Below are 20,638 nucleotides of genomic sequence, written 5' to 3'. Positions count from 1 at the left end.
GGCGAAGGCCATAACGGCCATTTAAGAACTTCTGGCTACCCTTTTGTTCCCTTAGTTACTATTATAAAGAACAATCAATGGAGCTCTGCCATTGTTTTCATGTTAATCGTGGCAAATCTGACATCTTGTTTAATAAGCTATAGCACCAAGGCTTATTCTTCAGTATTTCAGACTTGCGACGTTCCGTTGTATATATTTTATGTTCACTTGCTCAGTACTGTAACTCAACTGGAAGACATTGAAGAGCTATGGTGCATTTTGTAGCCGAACCAATAATGCTACAGCAAGCCACTGATATTTTGTAATAAGTGCATTAGTCTGGTGAAGGGTACAGTTAATGGATGTTTTAAAATTATTGAAGGCTGTCCTCATTGGAAATAATGCAAATAGTGTCCTTAACTCTGATGCTATTCATTCTCTCATCCAGGATGCTATTGCAATGCCATCCACATTTATGCAAGCTGCCCGCGCGGCCAACCAGACCACAGGTCTCCTGAACTTCCGTCGAGAGATAGAGCGGGAAACCTTGAAGCCTCTGATCATGCAGGGAATGATTCCTCTCTGCTCCTACCAGTATGAACGTTTGTTCAACACCACACGCATTCCTGGTCTGGAGACGGACAAGGTGGTACATATGAAGGACAGCAAACACGTTGCTGTCATGTCGCGAGGACGCTTCTACAAGGTGGTGTTTCAGGTCAACGGGAAGATGCTGAACCCTGCTGAGCTGCAGAAGTAAGTTACACGTGTGTACGTGTGTACTTCTTCCTATGAGTAGCATTTTGTTATGTACATGTTTTTAGACCTACAATCCTGGCCATATCTCGTTGGGCCCCCCTACCCCCTTTCAATGTTGTTTCCAATGGCGGATCTTCTTCTGAGTTACAGTCAACATTGAGCGGGCGGCGGGGGACAAATGTTTGATTGTGAATGGGAAGTGCACAATGAATTGTTTTGTATAACGTTAGGAATGGGTGGCCCAAGCATTTTGGCCGGGATTGTAGCTCTGTTTTGATACAACAGCTTAAGGCTCGACTCCAGCTTAGGTTCTGTGTTCCTTGTACAGTCCAGGGAACATAAATTCGAAAATGACATAGTGAGTGCTCCCTTTGTTGCCCTTGTCTTGACCTTGTCTTGACCCCCCCATCCCATAGACTTTTAATAAGGGAATCAATGTGTGGTGAAGAGGTTTTCAACTAGTGGTTTAATCCCAACGAGGCCTGGTTCTTGATAATTTTACCGAGACGAAGTCGAGGTAAATTATCAAGAACCAGGCCTCGATGGGTTTAAACCACTAGTTGAAAACCGATTCAACACACTTTGATTCCCATTCATAAATACCTTTTCGGTCAAAACAACTCCTTATACGGGAATGCTGTGCGCGTCGCGCATATCGCGTGATGTTGCACAACTGTCTCGGCCTGTTGTTCTCGACCAATAGGAATGAAGAAACTGTCTTATAAGCACAGGTGTAAACTCGCATGTCACGCCCATGTTTCAACACTTTTTACTGGTCATAAACAATGGTTTATACATACCCACGTGACACGCTCTCCACCAATAGGAATAGCGAAACTGTCTGAGGTATTTATGAATATGATTTTTCACTGGAAGTTCCCGTTTCAAAATGAAAGTGTTATTGCCTTCTCAAAGGTGAAATTCTAGTCCTAGAGCTTTTTTTCCCAACCCAGGCTTACACTTGGGCTCAGTGCTTTGTTAGATCTTGGAAACACTATGCAAAATGTACAGTCCTCCAGGATAGATGATGGAGCCCGAGCAGGAGCACAAGCCGAGGTTTGGGAAAACGACCTGTATGCAACTCTTTTGTAATATCAATTTGTGACCATTGACATTGTAGGCAGTACCAGTGGATTATAGATGACCCAGTAGGACCCATGGATGGGGAGGAGCACTTGGCTGCTCTAACAGCTGGTGACAGGTAAGCTTTATATACATCCTCACTAGCCCCTTCCCAGATGGTGTCACTATTATATCGCACATCATGCTGGAGTACTTACAGACGCTCGTCATGCACACGTGCTGAAGCATGTGCTACAAAATACAATACTGGATGGCACTATGCATTTAGTGCGCTGTGCATATGCTGGATGCGCCGTAGCACCTTGCCACAAAATTGGGTCTCAGAGATCATCACTTTAATAAACCTATCTTTCTGGAAGTTAGCGTGGCAGCCTTCCTGCGATGCTATCAACCCCTTGATAACCCGTCACAAGCTCCAAACAGCACCCACACTGAGATCAATGAACACCTATTATTGGCTGCAAGTTGTGTGCGGCACGTTTCCATTGTTTGGCCTCAGCAATGGTGGCCATTGCAATGGGTCTGTACAAGTGTGATGTCAGTGAGAAGGTTCTATGGGGGACTTTGTAGACCCCCAGGTTGAAGGAGACATACCAGGAGCAAGTTTGAGTGTGTCCTATGGTTAACTAAAAGTTGACCATTTTGACTTGAACTCAGGCTGGTCCACCATTAGTTGACTATTGTGGTCGACCATTTGGAAACAGCCTCAAGCCCATGGTTTTTTCACTGGTCCCAACAGCATGTTCCATTCTGACATGTGTAAAGCGCAGAGGGGAACCAGTGACAGTATAGCGAAAAGGCGGAAGGTTGACTAGACTTCCAAATGAGTCATTTGAGTGGGTACGTCACTGTGCATGTACTTGCTGGTCAGCAGTCAATCACGGATCGACTAATTGTGCCCACTCGAACTTGCCCTAGGTAGATTCTGGACATACACGCGTTGAAAGTCTTCTGCCACACACTTAGACTGTCAGAAGTATCTCTTTGTGACTTCTCCAACCCTATGATATACAATCTACTTGTGAATTCAGAAAGAACCAGATATCTTGTAGTTTAATTTGGTATGAGTTTAGATAAATAGAAATGAATACGTGTAGGAACTTTTTATTTGAAACTTAATGAAAGACTGTACAAAATTCTTGAACATCACAAAGTCAAATTATATTGCATATTAAGTTGTAACATACTTGATGGATAACAAACTTACAAAGGCTACCAATACTTAATTTACAGAATATTCAGCCCATCACCCTAACCTTTATCTATTCTGAAAGTCCTCTCTTTTATTTTTGGTTAGGATCCCATGGGCTTTGGCTCGGCAGAGGTTCTTCATGCGTGGGGTCAATAAAGTATCATTGAAGGCCATAGAGACGGCAGCGTTTATGGTTGTGCTTGACGACGAGGTGCAGGACTATGATACAGTAAGTGCAATCTTGACAGTTTGACCCTGGGTCTTGACCTAGGTCATCTGTAGGGTGGGTGGTGGTGGGGGGGGGGTTCCTTACCCCGAGGTGATAGTGTACTAATGAATACATCATGAAGATAAGCTGCAGGCTTGTAACATTCTACATGTTGAATTGACGCTGAACATGTTTGCACACCTTCTAATATATCCCATTTGGTGTACATGTATGTAGCTGATTGCGTGTGTTTGCGGTGCAGTATCTGCTTCATGTCCTTGACACCAGCCAAAATGTCAATGGTGTACAACCGAATGGTTTGTATCTGGCGTGTCATTCTACCCTCAAAGGTGTGATCTCAAATTTAATCCAGCTTTCACTTGAGGTACTGTAAACATTCAGGCATTAATATTTCATTGATTCAATCCTGCTTGCTGGAAAGATCCTGCATTTCAAGCTTTCATGCACGATGTTCGCCACTGACCTTTGCCAAGACATGGGTCAGTGGTTGAGTGGTTTTCAAACGTTTTGTTTTATCCCAGCTATTTTGACAAAGCTTTTGGCAGTGCTGCAAACTAGACGCAAATATGGGAAAGCAATGGGAAGCATGACATGCATGATGTTTCAAAGCAGGAATGATAAGTGTTTGTTAAAAGCTGAGATGTGCGTTAACATTTATTTCAGATATTTAGTATACAAGTACATAAGATACAAGTTTACTGTGGCTACAGACCCTTTGCTCCCTAAAGAGAAACCAGTAGTACCTTCAGTGTGCAATATTTGCCTGCAGCACATTGCAGGACAAGTGATTGAGAGTGACTTCCAAGAATTGTGGATGCCAACGTTTAAGATCCTAGTGAATAAACTTTATAGTTAAAATATGTGTTTAAAGGCAGTGGACACTATTGGTAATTACTCAAAATAATTAGTAGCATAAAACCTTTCTCAATTACAAGTAATGGGGAGAGGTTGATAGTATTAAACATTGTCAGAAACGGCTCCCTCTGAAGTGAAGTAAATTTCGAGAAAGAAGTAGTTTTCCACAAATTTGATTGCGAGACCTCAGGTTTAGAATTTGAGGTCTCGAAATCAAGCATAGAAAGCACACAACTCCATGTGACCATGTTGCGACGAGGGTATTTTTCTTTTCATTAATATCTCGCAACTTCGACGACCGATTGAGCTCAAATGTTCACAGGTTTGTTATTTTATGCATATGTTGAGATACACCAACTGTGAAACCTAGTCTTTGACAATAACCAATAGTGTCCTTTGCCTTAAAGGTAGTCTCATAGTTTGGTTTGATTTTTGTCAATGTCATGTGGATGTATAGGAAGACATTTTAAAAGAAAGATACAATGAAAGTGACATGTGAAATTTTCAGCCGAGTGTAGTGTCTGCTTGCTAAGAAAATAGCAAACACTGTCACGGTATTTTCTCAACCCAATCAAATTTAGCGAGGTAACTGCGAGTAACAACTACATCTCTGGCCTCAGCATCTGAGGAACCACTCATGCTTGAATTGTTCCTCAGATTCAAAAATTTGGGGTGAAAAGTTAAACGGACCCCTCTCCTTAACTAAGCTTTACTTCTGCTTCTAAAAAAAAAATTGAGCCATTCTAGATGAAACTCAAACATCAAATCAGTAAAAAAAAAACCACAAACTGTTAGTGGTGTGCCTGACCCTAAAGCACGATCGGTTTCTATAGTAGTGCAGTTGTGATTTTAATTATTTAGCACCAGGGTTTCTAAAAAGTTTTGTTGTCCGAAGACAGGATTTGTTTCAGACCTGATGGAATAATTTGTGTTATTTGAGAATTTCCCTGTCACGGTGAAACCCTGATTTTACAAAGCAAAGACAACACCAGGATGTGTTGTTCTCTGTCACAAAACTATTAGATGCCTTCACAGTTTATCACAGAGCATTGACCGTAAGGCACAGCTGATTATGGGATGTGGGACAGTATGCTTGACGCTCAGACCACTCAGATATGGTCTCAGCCCGTTGACAATGAAAAATCAATGGTGCTAGCCTATCAATTTCTCAAAACTCCTGTTTGTACATCAACAAGACAAATGTCTGAAGTTGTGGATTCCCTGGACAAAAAAGGAGATTTCTAGCATGCCTTCCAGTTTCTGCTGTCCCTCTAATAGAATGAAGTGGTGCATGCACAGTGATTGCATACACTGTGTGCAGTACATACTGGAATGTATCCACATTCAAACCGGGGACCTATAACAAAAGGGACAATGGGTCCACGGTTGCTATCACAAAGAAAAGCATTATGGTCCATGGTTGCTATCACAAAGAGTTTAACCAAAGGAGGGTCCACGATTGCAGGAGTTTACATACATGGCATGTTTACGGAAGTTGGTGTACACATCTTCTAATTTCTGGTGCATAATTTATTGGCTTATACATGCACATCTTCCACAGTTAACTGGTTAACAGAGTCAAGCATGCAGTTGGATTTGAATAATGTTTTAAAATCTCACAGAGACTTGGCAATGGTACACTGGTCTCAATTAGAAGGGAACTCATTAAAACCATCTTCATTTCAACACCTTTCTTTGTGTTCACATCACCCTCTCTCTAATAAACAACATGACGATATGACAATTACAGTGTTGTTTACATTATTGAAAGTCCCAATTTCTTGCAGTTTATAAGCTTTCCACTTTTAGATTTTAGTTTATATGCGAGTGCATAACTGTGTTCTGGGCTAATATTAAAGATGTACAGTAGGTCAAATTTTGGTAGATTTTGACTCAGCAATGCAGATTAAAATTTGAAATAACTATTTTTTTTAACTAAAGAAAGTTAGAGCTTTCATTTAAGGTATTGCACAAAAACAATTTACCACTGAAAAATTGTTGTTTAAAAACTGAAAAAGATTTAGTGCCAGGCCCTCTACATTATTTTAAACCCATCAGCCATGTACAGACAACTTTGCACTATACTGTGCAAAAGGCGGATGCAAAAGTTTTTGTAAGTTTTTTTTATTTGAAACAGCATCATCTTTTCAAAATTTGTTCAGAGAAAAAATTCTTTAAATTAATTTCTTTTTGGGAAAATCAGGCCAAGCATTACCTTAAAGCCATTGGACCCTTTCGGGACAGAAAAAACAAAAAAAAGGTTCACATATTTACAAATAATTTACAGGGTTTATAGAAGGAAATGGTGAAAGACTTCTCTTGAAGTATTAATCCATGAAATGCTTTACTTTGTGAGAAAACGGTAAAACAATATAAATTCTCATTATCGAGAATTATGGATATATTCTTAACATGTGTTATGACACTGCGAAATGCGCGGAAACAAGAGTGGGTTTTCCCATTATTTTCTTGAGCCTAAATTTTCACAGGTTTGTTGTTTTGTATATAAGTTGTGATACACGAAGTGTGGGACGTGGACAATACTGTTTACTGAAAGTGTATAATGGCTTAAAATTGCCATAGTTGCACTGCAAGAAAGAGGGACAATTTAATGACAAAAATCTCTGTATGCTCATTTTGCATGGTAACAGTTGTTCACTTTTTTATTTATTTTACTCTATTATTCTTGATTCTTTTCTTGAACATTGATTCTTTTCACTCTTTTACTTCCATCCATGTTTTCCCACCTACTCACGGTCTGTCATTACTTGGCCTTTCTCATGATTCTTTCATTTAATACCACTGTCAATGAACGAACTCAAAACCAACCACTAGGAACCACTCAAGATGATCCTGTCCAATCAAACCCTACCACCATGGTACAAAGAGCGCCCCCAAGAGCTCACTGATGACCAGGTAATATAATGCTGTTGTGGTTTGTTTCCTCTGAAACCTATGTTATGCATGTGTTATTCTTTCCCACTGGATTAACCAGGGTGCTTGTAAAACTTAGAGTTCTTTGAATTCTCAGTTGTTAGACCTGTTCGTTTTTTTGTTGACATTCACAGCATTTGCATTTTCAATTTAAACAATTTGTACATGATGTTACGAATGAATGTTTTATCCCAAGCAAGGATAAATATGAAAAGCTGTATTACAGCGTTATGTAAACTGTATGACTATTGCAAATACACACACAATCTTGCTGTTTTAATTTGTTGTTTTTAAAGGTAAATGCTTACAACTAATTCTTTATCCAATAAAAAAGATGGCTATATCGGCATCCATGAAATAAAATCGTTTAAAAAAAACACTGAAGAAAGCTTTAGTTGTACTGTTGCTCTTTCATATGCAATTGCTTTGTTTTGGGGGTTTGCTTGACTCCCAAACTAAAATTGTCAAAGTTATTGAGAAAAAACCTTCACAGCAGATTAAAAAAAGCAAATGATACAACTCTCCTGTTCGACAGTAATTTTATTTTTGCCTCTCACTTATAATCCTCTTCAAAGGGACTCTTGATAAAACAGAAGTATGCTGAAAAAAACTTACAGTTTCAAGTCATAGTTATTGACAAATTGTTGGTGGGTGTAATTCAGAGAATTTGTTAGAACAAGAACAACCACAGAAGGGCCTTCTTATTTGCTCTTAACTGAAGGAGAGTTTGTGTTAACCATAGTACTAACACTGCAAACAGTTGTGCACTTTTGGTATGAGTACACACATTTCAAGTTGCTGTCTTGGTGATGACTCACGCTGCTTGTTGTATTGTTTGCGCATGTTCTGCTTCTTGGCATATATGTTTTCTTAGCTTGTCTACTGATCTTTGCTTGCTTCTTTACCAACCATCTTTAACATTTTAACCCACAATGTTCTTATTTTCACAAACCCTTTTGTTTCATCCCTACAACATAGAACCCTCCACTCATTCCTTATTATTTAAGCATATTGACATGTTTACATGAATAAGGATTAGATAAGTTTGGTTGACGATCATTTTTGAAATATTCGTTAAAATCAAGTTATTCATTTAAAAATTTTGTTGTTGAAATGAAATCATTACATGTGCTATATTCTTACCTTTTCCAAGAAGCAATTGGTTGCAAAGTAACTCTAAGGCTGCCCACTACATTAAAACAAATGAGTGGCCAATTAAGAATTGATGGGAAAGCACATTACTTGAGTTAGTAAAGGTAGAGGGCAATAAGAATATGGATGTTTTGTCATGTAAGCCCTTTTCAAATCCCCAGCCCCATCTTCACCCAAGCAACCGTTCTCACGATACCATTTTGGTAACTCCCGGGTGTACTATTTCCATTGATCTCTATTAAACTGATCAGGAATATGCATCGTTTAAACCTGCCTTTGTTCTTACTAGCTGCCTTTTCCTGGGAAAAACGTTTTACCCAGGGTTAACTTCCTTAATAAGCCTACCCCAGAGCAGGGTTAACTATTTCCTGGGAAAAATTTATTTCATGGGAATTTCCCGAGAGTTCTTTTGTAGTGTTAAAAGATTGACCAAAAGTTCTGGGGAATTTATCTGGGAAATACCTATAGTGTGAAAAGGGCAATAGAAAGGAGTCATTTGTTGAAGGGTAATATTTATGCCGGTCTATGATTTCTTTTGTTTTTATTAGAATAATGTAGATATAAGAAAATAGGTTATTGGTAGAATTGCAGCTACGATAGCCAGTAGGATGCAAATTTGCCAGGCATTTATTTTTACAGGCATCCCTGACCAATTATGTTAACACAATGATATTAATGCCAGTTTAGACCATGTGCTATGCATAAGCATCCCAATAATGAAGAACAACTCTGGTACAGGACATGCGCAATTGACCTAAATTGAGTGGCTGACATCTGCTACTCGGGAAAAGATTTTAAGAGTTAGGAAGAGGTGAAGATGAACATAATATCATTAAACATGTTAAATAGTTGTGGTTTCACACAGTTTTAAACATCTTGTGTTTAAGAAAAAGTTTAGTGTAGACACATTACACGAGAATGAATGAAAAAATATTTGATGACTTGCACCCAGACCAAATCAAGCACTTCCTTGAAATAGTGAAATTGCATTTAATGTGAACACATCTGAAACATCACGCTAAGTATCTATGTGAAGTGGTACATGTATCTTTAACATTCTACATGTTGAGAAATACTTATTAAGTCTATAGGCCCAAGTGATGTGTTATTTGACAGCACTGTTGATGATCAAATTAGGCTAATGCTGTTTAAAATGTTTGCAGGAAGTGCCTAGATTCGGCATGGAGCCTTTTTCAATTTGGAGAATTCTTGTAACTATGCATATTATCAAAAGCAATAATAGATTTAGCATCACCTACTGTACTAGAGTACTGAAGTTTATAGTTATTATTTTATACATAGTCTGTTATATACCTTTATAACGCTGTCACCATCTCAGTCATATTCCCCGTTTCCATAACAGTAATGAATGCTAACATTCATTGCGCAAACATGGCATCAGACTATTATTTCGTCCATCCTCAGTTTGGTTACAGTAAGTTGGAATGGAGTAAAATCAGGATGACCACACTGTGATGGTGGCACGCTTGGCTTGTGCGTAAAGTGCTTGCCTCTCACTAAGGTGACCCGGTTCGATTCCCAGCCAGGGCCATATGTGAGTTGAGTTGTGCGTTGGTTCTCTGCTGTGCCACGCGGGTTTTCCCGACACTGCCAGACTATCCGGTTTTCCTCCCTCAGGAAAAATCAAACTCTTTCGATCTTGGCTGTGCTCCGTGGTCATAGTGGGTTGATGTGGCTGGCAGCTGAATGCGCCCTTGCATGCCTGCTTCTTTTTCCTGCTTGTGGTAACGTCATGCACCTGGGGCCAGCCCCAAGTGGGTCACCACCAGCAGGGCATTTGGGGCTGACCCGGATGAGCCTGTGGAATGACGCCAAAGCTATTCGAACGTACCGGGGGCAGACCGGGGTCAACCCAGGGAAGCTAATCGAATGCACCCAATGTCTGAATCAAATAAACAGACTTTGGTCATGGGGGCTGCATCTGTGCTGAAGAGTAGCCCTTGTCAGCCATTGCTGATACAATTAATAACACCACTAATGCTAAAATGCTAGAAGCTCAGTACTTGGATCTCAAATAACGCTTCAACGCGTTGACGCACAAATATTTTAGTCACTTGTACTGACTGTACTACTACTGCGGTCTGCTGCACCAATACAGTGATTGCTTTAGTCATGTGTGCAGACCTACCAAGTCTCACGCATTAGGCGTGAGACTCACGCATTTGGGCTCTGTCTCACGCTCACACGCACAGCAACCATTTTCTCATGCATTGGGGCCAGACCGGGGAAAAAAAAATAAATTAACGACAATGCATTGCCAAATCGCGCTCATGTGTACAAAAAACGCAATCTACAATCAGCTGCCGTACAAACAGAGCGCAAATTTGCAGATTGCGCACACTTTTGCTCTCCCAGCAGGTTCAGCTAAAATTCAGCAGAGCGCAAAACGCTTATTGCGCACAAGTTTTTCCCGATTCGTTTAGCAAATTCGCTAAATGCGCTCCACTAGCGAAGACACAACAGAGCGGAGGATTTTGGACATCATTTTTATTTATTTTTTTTATTTTGGAAGGAAATAATCTGACACAATCGTACTTTCACATTAACCATCAACATCTCCTGTGTACCTCATGTGAGTTTTAATTATTCTGAAGAGGTTTTTTATGCATTTTGGAACACTTCATGTCCACAACTAAATTTCTGCAACTAAATTTCTGGGGGGGGGGGGGAGTTGTGGTGAGCTTCGAAAAATCTCACGCATAGCTGGCCTCTGGACTTGGCATCTCTGTGTGTGTGCCTGACATCCAGGGCCCAATTTCATAGAGCAAAATTTTGCTTAAGTGAAAAAATCCTTTCTTGGTAAAATCAGATTACCGGCCAAGACTCAACTCAATTATCATTCTAAGTAAACAACAGCTAAATATAAGTCGCAAGCAATATATGTGGCATGGCATTTTGGACAGTAACATGTGTAAAATAAGCAAACTACCTGTACTACGTGCTTAAGCAAATTTTTTTCTGAAAGGCTCAATTGACACTATTAGTTAATAATTATTACCATAAAACCTTATTTGGTAATGAGTAATTGGGAGCTGTTGATAGTATAATACATTGTGAGAAACGACTCCCTATGAAGAAACAAAGTTTTCGAGAAAGAAGTAATTTTCCACGAATTTGATTTTGAGACCTCAGATTTAGAATTTGAGGTCTCAAAATCAAGCATCTGAAAGCACACAACTTCGTGTGACGAGGGTGTTTTTCTTTCATTATTATCTCGCAACTTTGACGACCGATTGAGGTCTGTTATTTTATACATATGTTGAGATACACCAAGTGAGAAGACTGGTCTCTGACAAGTACCAATAGTGTCCAGAGTCTCTAAGCAGCTCTATGAAATTGGCCCCAGGTATTTGGAAGGAAAGTGACTTCATTAGTGCAGAGTGCCATTCAAACATGGCCCTGTATTTATTTGGTAAAGATATGTACGTGTAGGAAGCAACGTGAAACTTTTGTTGATTCCTAGATGGAAATAAAGGCCACAAGTTATCAATCAATCCATGCCCATTTTTTTTTATGACTATTGATAATTGTCAAAGTCTAGCATCCACAGTTGGTGTATCTTAACATATGCATAAAATAACAAACCTGTGAAAATTTGAGCACAATCGGTCATCAAAGTTGCGAGATAATAATGAAAGAAAAAAACACCCTTGTCACACGAAGTTGTGTGCGTTTAGATGGTTGATTTCGAGACCTCAAGTTCTAAATCTGAGGTCTCGAAATCAAATTCGTGGAAAATTACTTCTTTCTCGAAAACTATGGTACTTTAGAGGGAGCCGCTTCTCACAATGTTTTATACCATCAACCTCTCCCCATTACTCGTCACCAAGAAAGGTTTCATGCTAATAATTATTTTGAGTATTACCAAGTGTCCACTGCCTTTAAATGTAATAAATTGTATGTTTTCTGACATTGTTTCTATCTGTATTTCTATTCCAGAAAACATCTTAAGTGCCTTTGTTTTTAACCCAAAAATTTAGGAGGCATTTGAAACCTCTTTTCCCACTCCACACAGAATGAGAGATAACGCATCCAGAGCCTCTGTTTGTAGTTATCAACCTCTGTGGGTTGTCTCGCTCATTGCATTATACTGACATCTCAGTTGTTCTTTTTCCCACAGAAACCATCCCCAGTACAGGATGAATGGGTGAGTGATTCTGCTTGGTTGTCAATAGAAACTGACGTTGTGTCTTGGGTTGGTCGGCTCTTTTTATCGCTGTACTAAGAAATGACCTATTAGGTCAATGGTCAAGGTCACATTGTAATTTCTTGAGTTTAAGCCAACAGTCATAGCTACAGTGCTCAGGTGTAGGATCACGGTTAACTGGAATGTATTAAGGGCCGACAGGTTTAAACAGCATCGCAGTAATTTTACCCAGTTAGTTTCCCTTGTGGTTTAATTATCCGTTAATATCTGAAAAAAGGCACATTTTCATTAAGGTGATCCCTCTGCTGCAGCTTCCCAGGCGCTTCCCAGGTTGTACCTCAACCTTGGGTGTATGCCCTTGCACATCAGTTTAACAGTTGTATGACCTCTGAGGGGCCTCCCTGATCAAAGACATTGACAAAAAAAGGAGACTGCCAACACAGGGCCAGATGGCTCTGTTGGTAGAGCACCACACTTTTTATTCAGAGTTCAATGGTTCAAATCCTGCTCTAGTCAGTTTGTCTGTCTCCAACCCCAAATCAAAATAACAGTGTACTGATAGTTTTATGAATTAAGAAGCTTTATTTAGGTCTGAAAAAAACCAATATGAAATGGTATGTAGGCTCCAAAATATTAGTTTGAAAAATATTGCAACTTCGATTGCAATCTTCTCCTAAACACACGTTTTTTGGCGATGGACATGTCGCTTTATAGGACCAGCGTTTAACTGTTCCACATTGTCATGCAGGCGAAAAGTGGTGCATATTTAACTTGATAGGGATTCTTTTGGAATTTTGTTTTGACATACAGAATCAGAATCGCAAACTGGATCAGTTCAGTCACTCTCTACTCGCTGGTACTGGACACAATCGCTGGTTTGATAAGTGCTTCAACCTCGTCATCTTCAAGAATGGCCGATTGGGAGTCAATGCTGAACACTCCATGTGAGTCTTATATAATGATATAATGCCTCACCATAGAATAAATCTTTGCCCACTGTATGTATCCATTATGTCAATGTGCATTAAACTTCCTGTAAGCAAGATGCCTCTAAATCTCCCATCACTAAGTTTTAAAGTTAGATTGACATCATGTATATTGGCAGTTAAATCATACTCGTCATATATAAAGAGAATGAAGACTGAAGAATCAGCAAATTTTGTAGTGTTTGGAATAAATCAAAACGATCAAAAAAATGTATCACACACAGTCAAATATGTGAGGTGATTAGTCTCCTTTCCCTTTAGCCCTGGTTGACATCGCACACTTAGGATGCCATGACGACGCAGTTGATGACGACGTTGTGGAAGTGTCGTGGCCAGCGGTCAAGAGCACCGAATTCAAACTCTGGTGTTTCTGATCAGCAGAGTGTGGGTTCGAATCCCAAGCCGTGACACTTGTGTCCTTAAGCAAGACACATAACCATTGCTTCGTCCTTTAGATGGGACGTTAAGCCGATGGTCCCATGTGTTATGTAACGCATGTAAAAGAACCCAGTGCATGTATCGAAAAGAGAAGGGGTTCGCCCCGGTGTTCCTGGCTGGATTGGTAGCATATTGCGCCACGGCACCTTGTAAACCTTTACATGGTGCTGAAGGATTTGGTCTTTTATCTCAAAAATTCGCCCCACTCCTTGCAGTATTAATGCCTGGCGCTTTGTATCCTTTGGCAAAAGGCGCGTTATAAATACGGTTATTATTATTATTATTATTATTATTATTATTGTGTATTTAGTAACCAAAACAAAATATTTACGCATCTCTATGAGTTTAAAGAACAGGGTTGTTTGGAATTTATACAAAAGTATGTAATTTTACTTGTGTATTACATATGCTATTTCATGTATTTAGGCAAACATGTTGATTTTTCAACACAAATGTACAGCCCGGTAGCGTTCTGTAATTCTCTTTGCCTAGCAAGTGGAAGCTGCAACATTTCTTATATTCATATGTTGTAAAACCAGAAACAAGTGGAGAAGGATTGCGCAATTTCGGACAAACAAGTGCTGAGGATCAAGCCAAAACTATTAAACTGTCGGTCTTAGCGTTGTTTTTAGGTTGCTTCTTCCACATGGGAACTACCTGATAGATATTGAATTTATATTTTAAAAACCTGATTGATACAAACGTTACGTGCTGGAAATAATTTGATAATGTGCCGTGAGCCACACTAGGATGTACATTGAGCACCCTTGATAAAAATTTGGCCCATATGGAGATTGATTAAATTATCTAGAAGTGTTTTGCTGACATCTAACGAGTTTCCCTGGCTGTGAAGGGACTTACCGGTGCTCGTAAAACATGTTACAAACGTATGCAGGCTAGTCTGCCATCTATGTGCTGTGTTATGGTGTGGTGCCCATTATGAGGCCCGGTCTGGCTTTTGAGCCAGGGCCCAATTTAGTGTCATTGGATCGTACATTTGATCAGTAGTGCGTTTTGGCGACCCCAACCAAAGACCAACCGACTCAACAAGTCGGTTACCGGTTGGTCTGAATAGCATCATCTCCGCGCTCAACCGAACATGCAAAAACGCTCAACAGATGACCAATGTTTCTGGTTGGGGTCGCCGTACTCCGGATGTGTGTGGTGGGCGGGCTGTTCATGGAAAATTGTGGCAATACAATGTCTGAATGTAGACTACTGAGGTCTAAAAAAGCAATTGCGGGTGCACAAGTTTGACATCGGCACAATTTTTGCAAAAGTTCAATACTACAACTCTGACTGGTAGGTCATAACAAACAATTTTTAATTGTGAAACATTTAGAACATACCATTTTAAAACTTGAGGACAGTCGAGTTACCGTAAACATAACATTTATTTTGTTTGGCTTAACATAGCCCTTGATTTTCTAATGACACTCATTCCTCTGCTCCTGATCAGTGCGGATGCCCCTGTCATGGCTCATCTGTTTGAGTATGCATTCAGTCAGGACCTGTCTCTGGGTTATACTGACGAGGGAGCATGTAAGGGAACAGTAGGAGCCTCCTATGCATCCCCAACACGCCTAAAGTGGGAGCTGTCAGAGGAGGTAAGGGTCCATTGAGGATCAAATTAAATGCCCTTTTTGCAACGATGGCTTCCGCTTTGGATTTGGCCCAGGTTAGCTTGGCCCCGCCAATATTGCGCGTGCTTTGCGTACGTGCCCAGGGCTTTAGACAAGAAGACGGAGCCTGAAGCCAAATCCAAAGCCGTAACCCTTGTTTCGAAAAGGGCCTATAACTTGATATTACTACTTCAATTATTAATGTCTTGTAAATCTGACTCTAGCTTTGTTTAAAGTTGATCCCAATAGCCCCAAATTTCAATGCTGTTTTTTATTTTTATTGGCATGTCAACTTAAAAGTGCACACATAAAGGTTGTTAACAAAGTTTTCAAACAGATGAACATTTTACTTTTAAAAAGGGATGAAAAGTTGTTTTTTTTCAGAGTTGGATAAACAGGTTTTTTCTCTAAAAACACATGAAACGGGTCGTTTTTTTTCAGATATGTATAAACAGTTTATGTTTTCATAAAAAAATACAGGAGCTTTGAAAATAAACAAAGGAGTTGTTTTCTCATAACCAGATAAACATTTTTCTCAGGACGGATGGCTGTTTTCCCCGAAACAGATGAGTTGTATCACAAAGAATTATAAAGTTTTTTACCTATAAATTGGTTTTTCTCATGAGCAGGTTATTGTTGTTGAAAGAGTGACCACCTTTACCTATAAATAAAAAAGGCCATTTGTCAGTACTGTTTTCCCTGGTATAAGTTTAGGGAGTGTTATAATATTTTTATTTTTTTGCAGTTGACTAGTGTAATTGAAACTAGTCTGGACACTGCAAAGAAGATTGCTGATGATCTGGATTTCCACCTGCTGGTGCACAACCGCTTTGGCAAGGGCAAGATGAAGAAGTGCAAAGTCAGCCCTGATGCCTTCATCCAAATGGGCATGCAGCTTGCCTACTACAGAGTGAGTCTTAAGGCCGGTTCATAGTCGGTGGCGTGATGGTCGTGCTATGGAAATCCTGACGCGCCATCATAAAAAGAAACAGTTTTTAAAAAGAAACAGTTTTTAGGCCTTAGCGATGACTATTAAACTGTGTTTGTCAGTACTGTTTTCCTATCACGCTACCAACTAAACACTCGGCCTTACAACCCCAACTATCTGGAGTGATTAAAAGGGTCCTTCGTTACTCTAGCAAAATCCTTCACCATTATGGCCTCTGAACTCCAAGACTGTTGGACTCTGATCATGGTGATATGCCTGATCCCATGTAAGCAAGATCAGTATACTAGTGCAGTCCTTAGTCCAACACCATTATGGCGTCTTGACATCCATACTGTTGGACTCTGATCATTGTGATATGCCTGATCCCATGTAAGCAAGATCAGTATACTAGTGCAGTCCTTAGTTCAACACCATTATGGCGTCTTGACACCCATACTGTTGGACTCTGATCATGGTGATATGCCTGATCCCATGTAAGCAAGATCAGTATACTAGTGCAGTCCTTAGTTCAACACCATGAGGTAACTCAACATTCCAAATGTTGGATTCTTATTGTGGTGGTATGTCTGATCCTATAAGGCATAATTAGTTTACAGTACATATGAGTGCCTTTGAAATAAACCCAAATGAATAAAAGAAGAAGTAGAGATGTAGTTGCTGGTTCATTTTCATCAAACACTACCCCACTCCAACTTTAGTTCCAATCTTAATCCTTGTTGACGAGAAGAAATTTATTGTTGAGGTCAGGGGCCCCGCTTAGAGACACGAGCACACTGATCATACACGTTGATGCAGTTGTAGATTAAGAAGGTTACGTTAAATTGAAATTATTTAGCAAGTAGTTCAACTACATTTAAATAAATTACATGTTTGTTCAAAAACTAAAATAACCCATTTATATTGTATTATTTTGACCTGCCCTTTTAAGGATGCTGGCAGGTTCAATTTGACCTACGAGGCTTCAATGACCCGTTTCTTCAGAGAAGGTCGCACTGAAACTGTCAGACCATGCACCATCAGCTCATGTGACTTTGTCAAATCCATGGAAGATGCTTCAGCAACGGTGAGAAACAAAAAGTGTTGTTACAATTTAGTGAACTTTCTTTTGGTGGGGGGGGGGGGCATTCCTTCTCATTTTGTTTGGCTAACCTGTGGCTGACGGCCAATCCTGTGACCAGCACCAGAGTAGGTACAGAGAGTACAATTAAATTAACCTACGTTTTCCAGATAAGAACTTTTCATTTGGTTGTTTGGTTCCTGAGACTTGTTGCTGGGGTGTGCAATTGGCAGTAGCACACAGTTAAGAGGTGTGCCTCAGTAGTAAGGTCTCTCTATATTATTATTAATTCAACCTTCACTAAACATTTTACGTATGAAGGACGAGTGTTGCTCCTTGATAACAATGTTTAAACCAATTTAAGAACTCACTCCGTGGTACTACAGTTAATGTCGATCCTATAGGCACAATGTAGTAGTCACAGCCAATTTTCAACACCTTCCACCCAGGTAGTAGTTAAAAAGCAGGACAGTTCTTTTCAGAATTGAGAAATCTCCAGAACAATGCTATAAATCTACTCTGCGATAGTAGAATATAAAGCAAGAAAGTTCTGTAAACAACAAACTCTACCTGTCAAGTACATGTAGGTACACATGGTGTTTACCGCGAGTCAGCAACATATTGATACCTTGCCATGCAATGCCTGGAAACATATATCCTTAAATTTAATTCACTAAAGATAAATTGCTGTGGTGTCCTGTATTAGAGCACTCTATAAATGCCTGCTATTATTATTATTATGCTGGAAAGTTTCACCTTAAAAGTGTATTGCCTAAAAACATCCCTTTTTTAGAGAAACTGTTGCAATAGTACATTACCTATACATATTCAGGCATGTAACTTTTCAGTTAATCAGCTGATGTCTGTGTTTCTTCTGTAAGGTCTTGCTGTGTTGAATGCTTTTCTCTTTGTTGACAAAATGGCAGTTTCTTGCCTGCAAATTGTTTTTAAGTGTACCGATGATAATTGTTACCTAATCTTTTAAAGGCACTGGACACTATTGGTTACTACTCAAAATAAATGTTAGCGTACTTGGTAACAAGCAATGGAGAGCTGTTGATAGTATAAAACATTGTGAGAAACGGCTCCCTCTGAAGAAATGTAGTTTTTGAGAAAGAAGTAATTTTCCACAAATTTTTCAAGACCTCAGAATTAGATTTGAGGTCCCGAACGCAAGCTTCTGAAAGCACATAACTTTGTGTGACATGGGTGTTTTTCTCAAAAACCAGTTTAGGTCAAATTTTCATAGGTTTGTTATTTTGTGCATATGTTGAGATACTGTGAGAAGACTTGTCTTTGGCAGTTCTCAAAAGTGTCCAGAGTCATAACACATTTTTAAAATGCCGTCTCAAAGATCTTTTTATTTTCCATCTTGACAGAAAGAGGAACGTCTAGCCAAACTCCACAAGGCAGTGGATGCCCATGTGAATGGTTATCGTGATGCTATGTGTGGCAAAGGCATCGATCGACATCTATTCTGCCTCTATGTGGTATCCAAGTACCTCAATGAAGACTCTCCTTTCTTGCAGAAGGTAAACAAAACAACAACAACTCTTGGTTTGTTTGTGCTTTTAATGGCTTGATTACGATCACTAGACTGTCAAGAATGGTGCTAGCTTGTCAGATTTGCGTCTTAGGTAGCCCAGCCAGCTAGTCATAACATTTAGCAACTTTCCGGTATGAAACAGTTTATTTGACATGGAAATATATTGCAAAAAAAGAACTTAGACTGTTTCATGTGTATACAGACTAATCAGATGTACAACAATTTGGGGAAAACTGGTGTACAATGCGTGACTTAATAATGTCTTTATATGTATAAAGTCCAAGAGCACAACAGAGATATGGGATCCCTAAAAGGGTAAGGTCCCTTAAGTAGTCATGTAGGAGCAAGCCTTGTTTTACTGCTAGGTCAAGTCTTGGATAAATTTGATGTGAACTAGCTTTACCCTACACTGAAAGCACTCATTATTGGTGGTCTATAGTTTAAGACATCTGCTAAAGAATGGGACGTTGTGTGTTCAAATCTCACCTGAGTGATTGTGGATGTCTATACATTTAGGATTCAGTATATAGTGCTTTTAATAATATTAATTTATTGAAATCATATTGTGCTCTCTCCAGGACCAGCCTGTTCGAGAGCGCATAACAATTTAACACACTTCCAGTAATTCCAGTAAAGGGAGACAATTTTTAATTAGAAAAATAATTACCATATCCCTGATGCAATTATTACATTGATTAAAGTGCTTTCTGAGCCCTGCTTGAAAAAATTGATACAGGTATGTCAGGTTGAAAACCAAGACTTGAAGTTCAGACTCAAACCCAAAACCCAATGTTGTTTTAGAGCAATTAATCACCACATCTGACATTGATATGGACCCTGTGCACATATGTCATTTGAGCAGAGCTAAAAAGGAGGTCGTTCAAAAGGTTTATCACAATTAAGAACCGCACTGTGTCATGGGTAGGCAGAGGGGGCATTCGCCGACCGCAATGTATGTTGTCATGGACGATGTGCGCATGTCATGTGATGTGCCCGGGCTACTGATGCCCCTTTTCATTACTCAGCATGCTCGACAGAACAGTGCCTCCCTTGATATTTTGCTATCCACGATTAACCTTATTGGCCCATCATGTGTGTGGCGAGTACAAACCTGTGCTTTTCCATTGTTTCATCATCAGTTACCCGCCAAGATGGCGGAAAATGACATCAATGCTTAAGGTATATTGTGATGCAAAGTTATTTTTATCCTTGACACTACAGTGTGTCTAAAAAATACTATACTTTTTTTGAAATGGCAGGGGGAAAAGTTTAGATGTATGGATAGCTTATGAACTTTCATATGACACCAAAAAGTCCGAAAATAATTAATGATTGAGTGAGCACAGGGTATGAAAATCAGGTTGCGCAGGTAGTTAGCCTTTCAATTTGTGAGAGGTAAGTCCTTTGGAGCTTACAAAATTCACTTCAAGATGTCGGCTACTTATTCTTCAGTTAGCAGTGCTCACCCAAGCATGAATTATTTTCAGACTTTCGGGTGTCATATGAAATGTTGAGTCCATAACCTATCAATACATATAAACCTTTTCCCCCAGAATCATATTTAATTTTGAGACACACGGTAGTATAAGCCCATGCATGGGTTGTATATGTGTCAAATTGCTTTCCAACTTCTCATCTATATTGTTTATCTTTATTGTTCACCATGCATTTGCTATTTGACACCTATGG

The 20,638-nt window shown here is 39.5% G+C and overlaps 1 protein-coding gene across 2 annotated transcripts in view; it reads left to right on the top strand.

Annotated features, from left to right (window-relative positions):
* Window positions 1-20,638, top strand: part of LOC139939413 (carnitine O-palmitoyltransferase 1, liver isoform-like) — a 46,591-nt gene that overhangs the window by 12,301 nt on the left and 13,652 nt on the right. Inside the window, exons 7-16 of one of the 2 annotated variants that reach the window (XM_071935273.1) lie at window positions 428-735; window positions 1,859-1,939; window positions 3,119-3,242; window positions 6,933-7,013; window positions 12,325-12,351; window positions 13,162-13,295; window positions 15,235-15,382; window positions 16,143-16,307; window positions 17,275-17,409; window positions 18,783-18,935. In XM_071935273.1, the coding sequence (XP_071791374.1) occupies window positions 428-735; window positions 1,859-1,939; window positions 3,119-3,242; window positions 6,933-7,013; window positions 12,325-12,351; window positions 13,162-13,295; window positions 15,235-15,382; window positions 16,143-16,307; window positions 17,275-17,409; window positions 18,783-18,935 (1,356 nt within the window). The remainder of the gene's footprint in view (window positions 1-427; window positions 736-1,858; window positions 1,940-3,118; window positions 3,243-6,932; window positions 7,014-12,324; window positions 12,352-13,161; window positions 13,296-15,234; window positions 15,383-16,142; window positions 16,308-17,274; window positions 17,410-18,782; window positions 18,936-20,638) is intronic. The other variant, XM_071935274.1, reaches the window with a different exon arrangement.

Source organism: Asterias amurensis, chromosome 7 (assembly GCF_032118995.1).
Source record: "Asterias amurensis chromosome 7, ASM3211899v1".
NCBI classification, from domain to species: Eukaryota; Metazoa; Echinodermata; class Asteroidea; order Forcipulatida; family Asteriidae; genus Asterias; species Asterias amurensis.
This window is presented reverse-complemented; position numbering and strand designations above follow the sequence as displayed.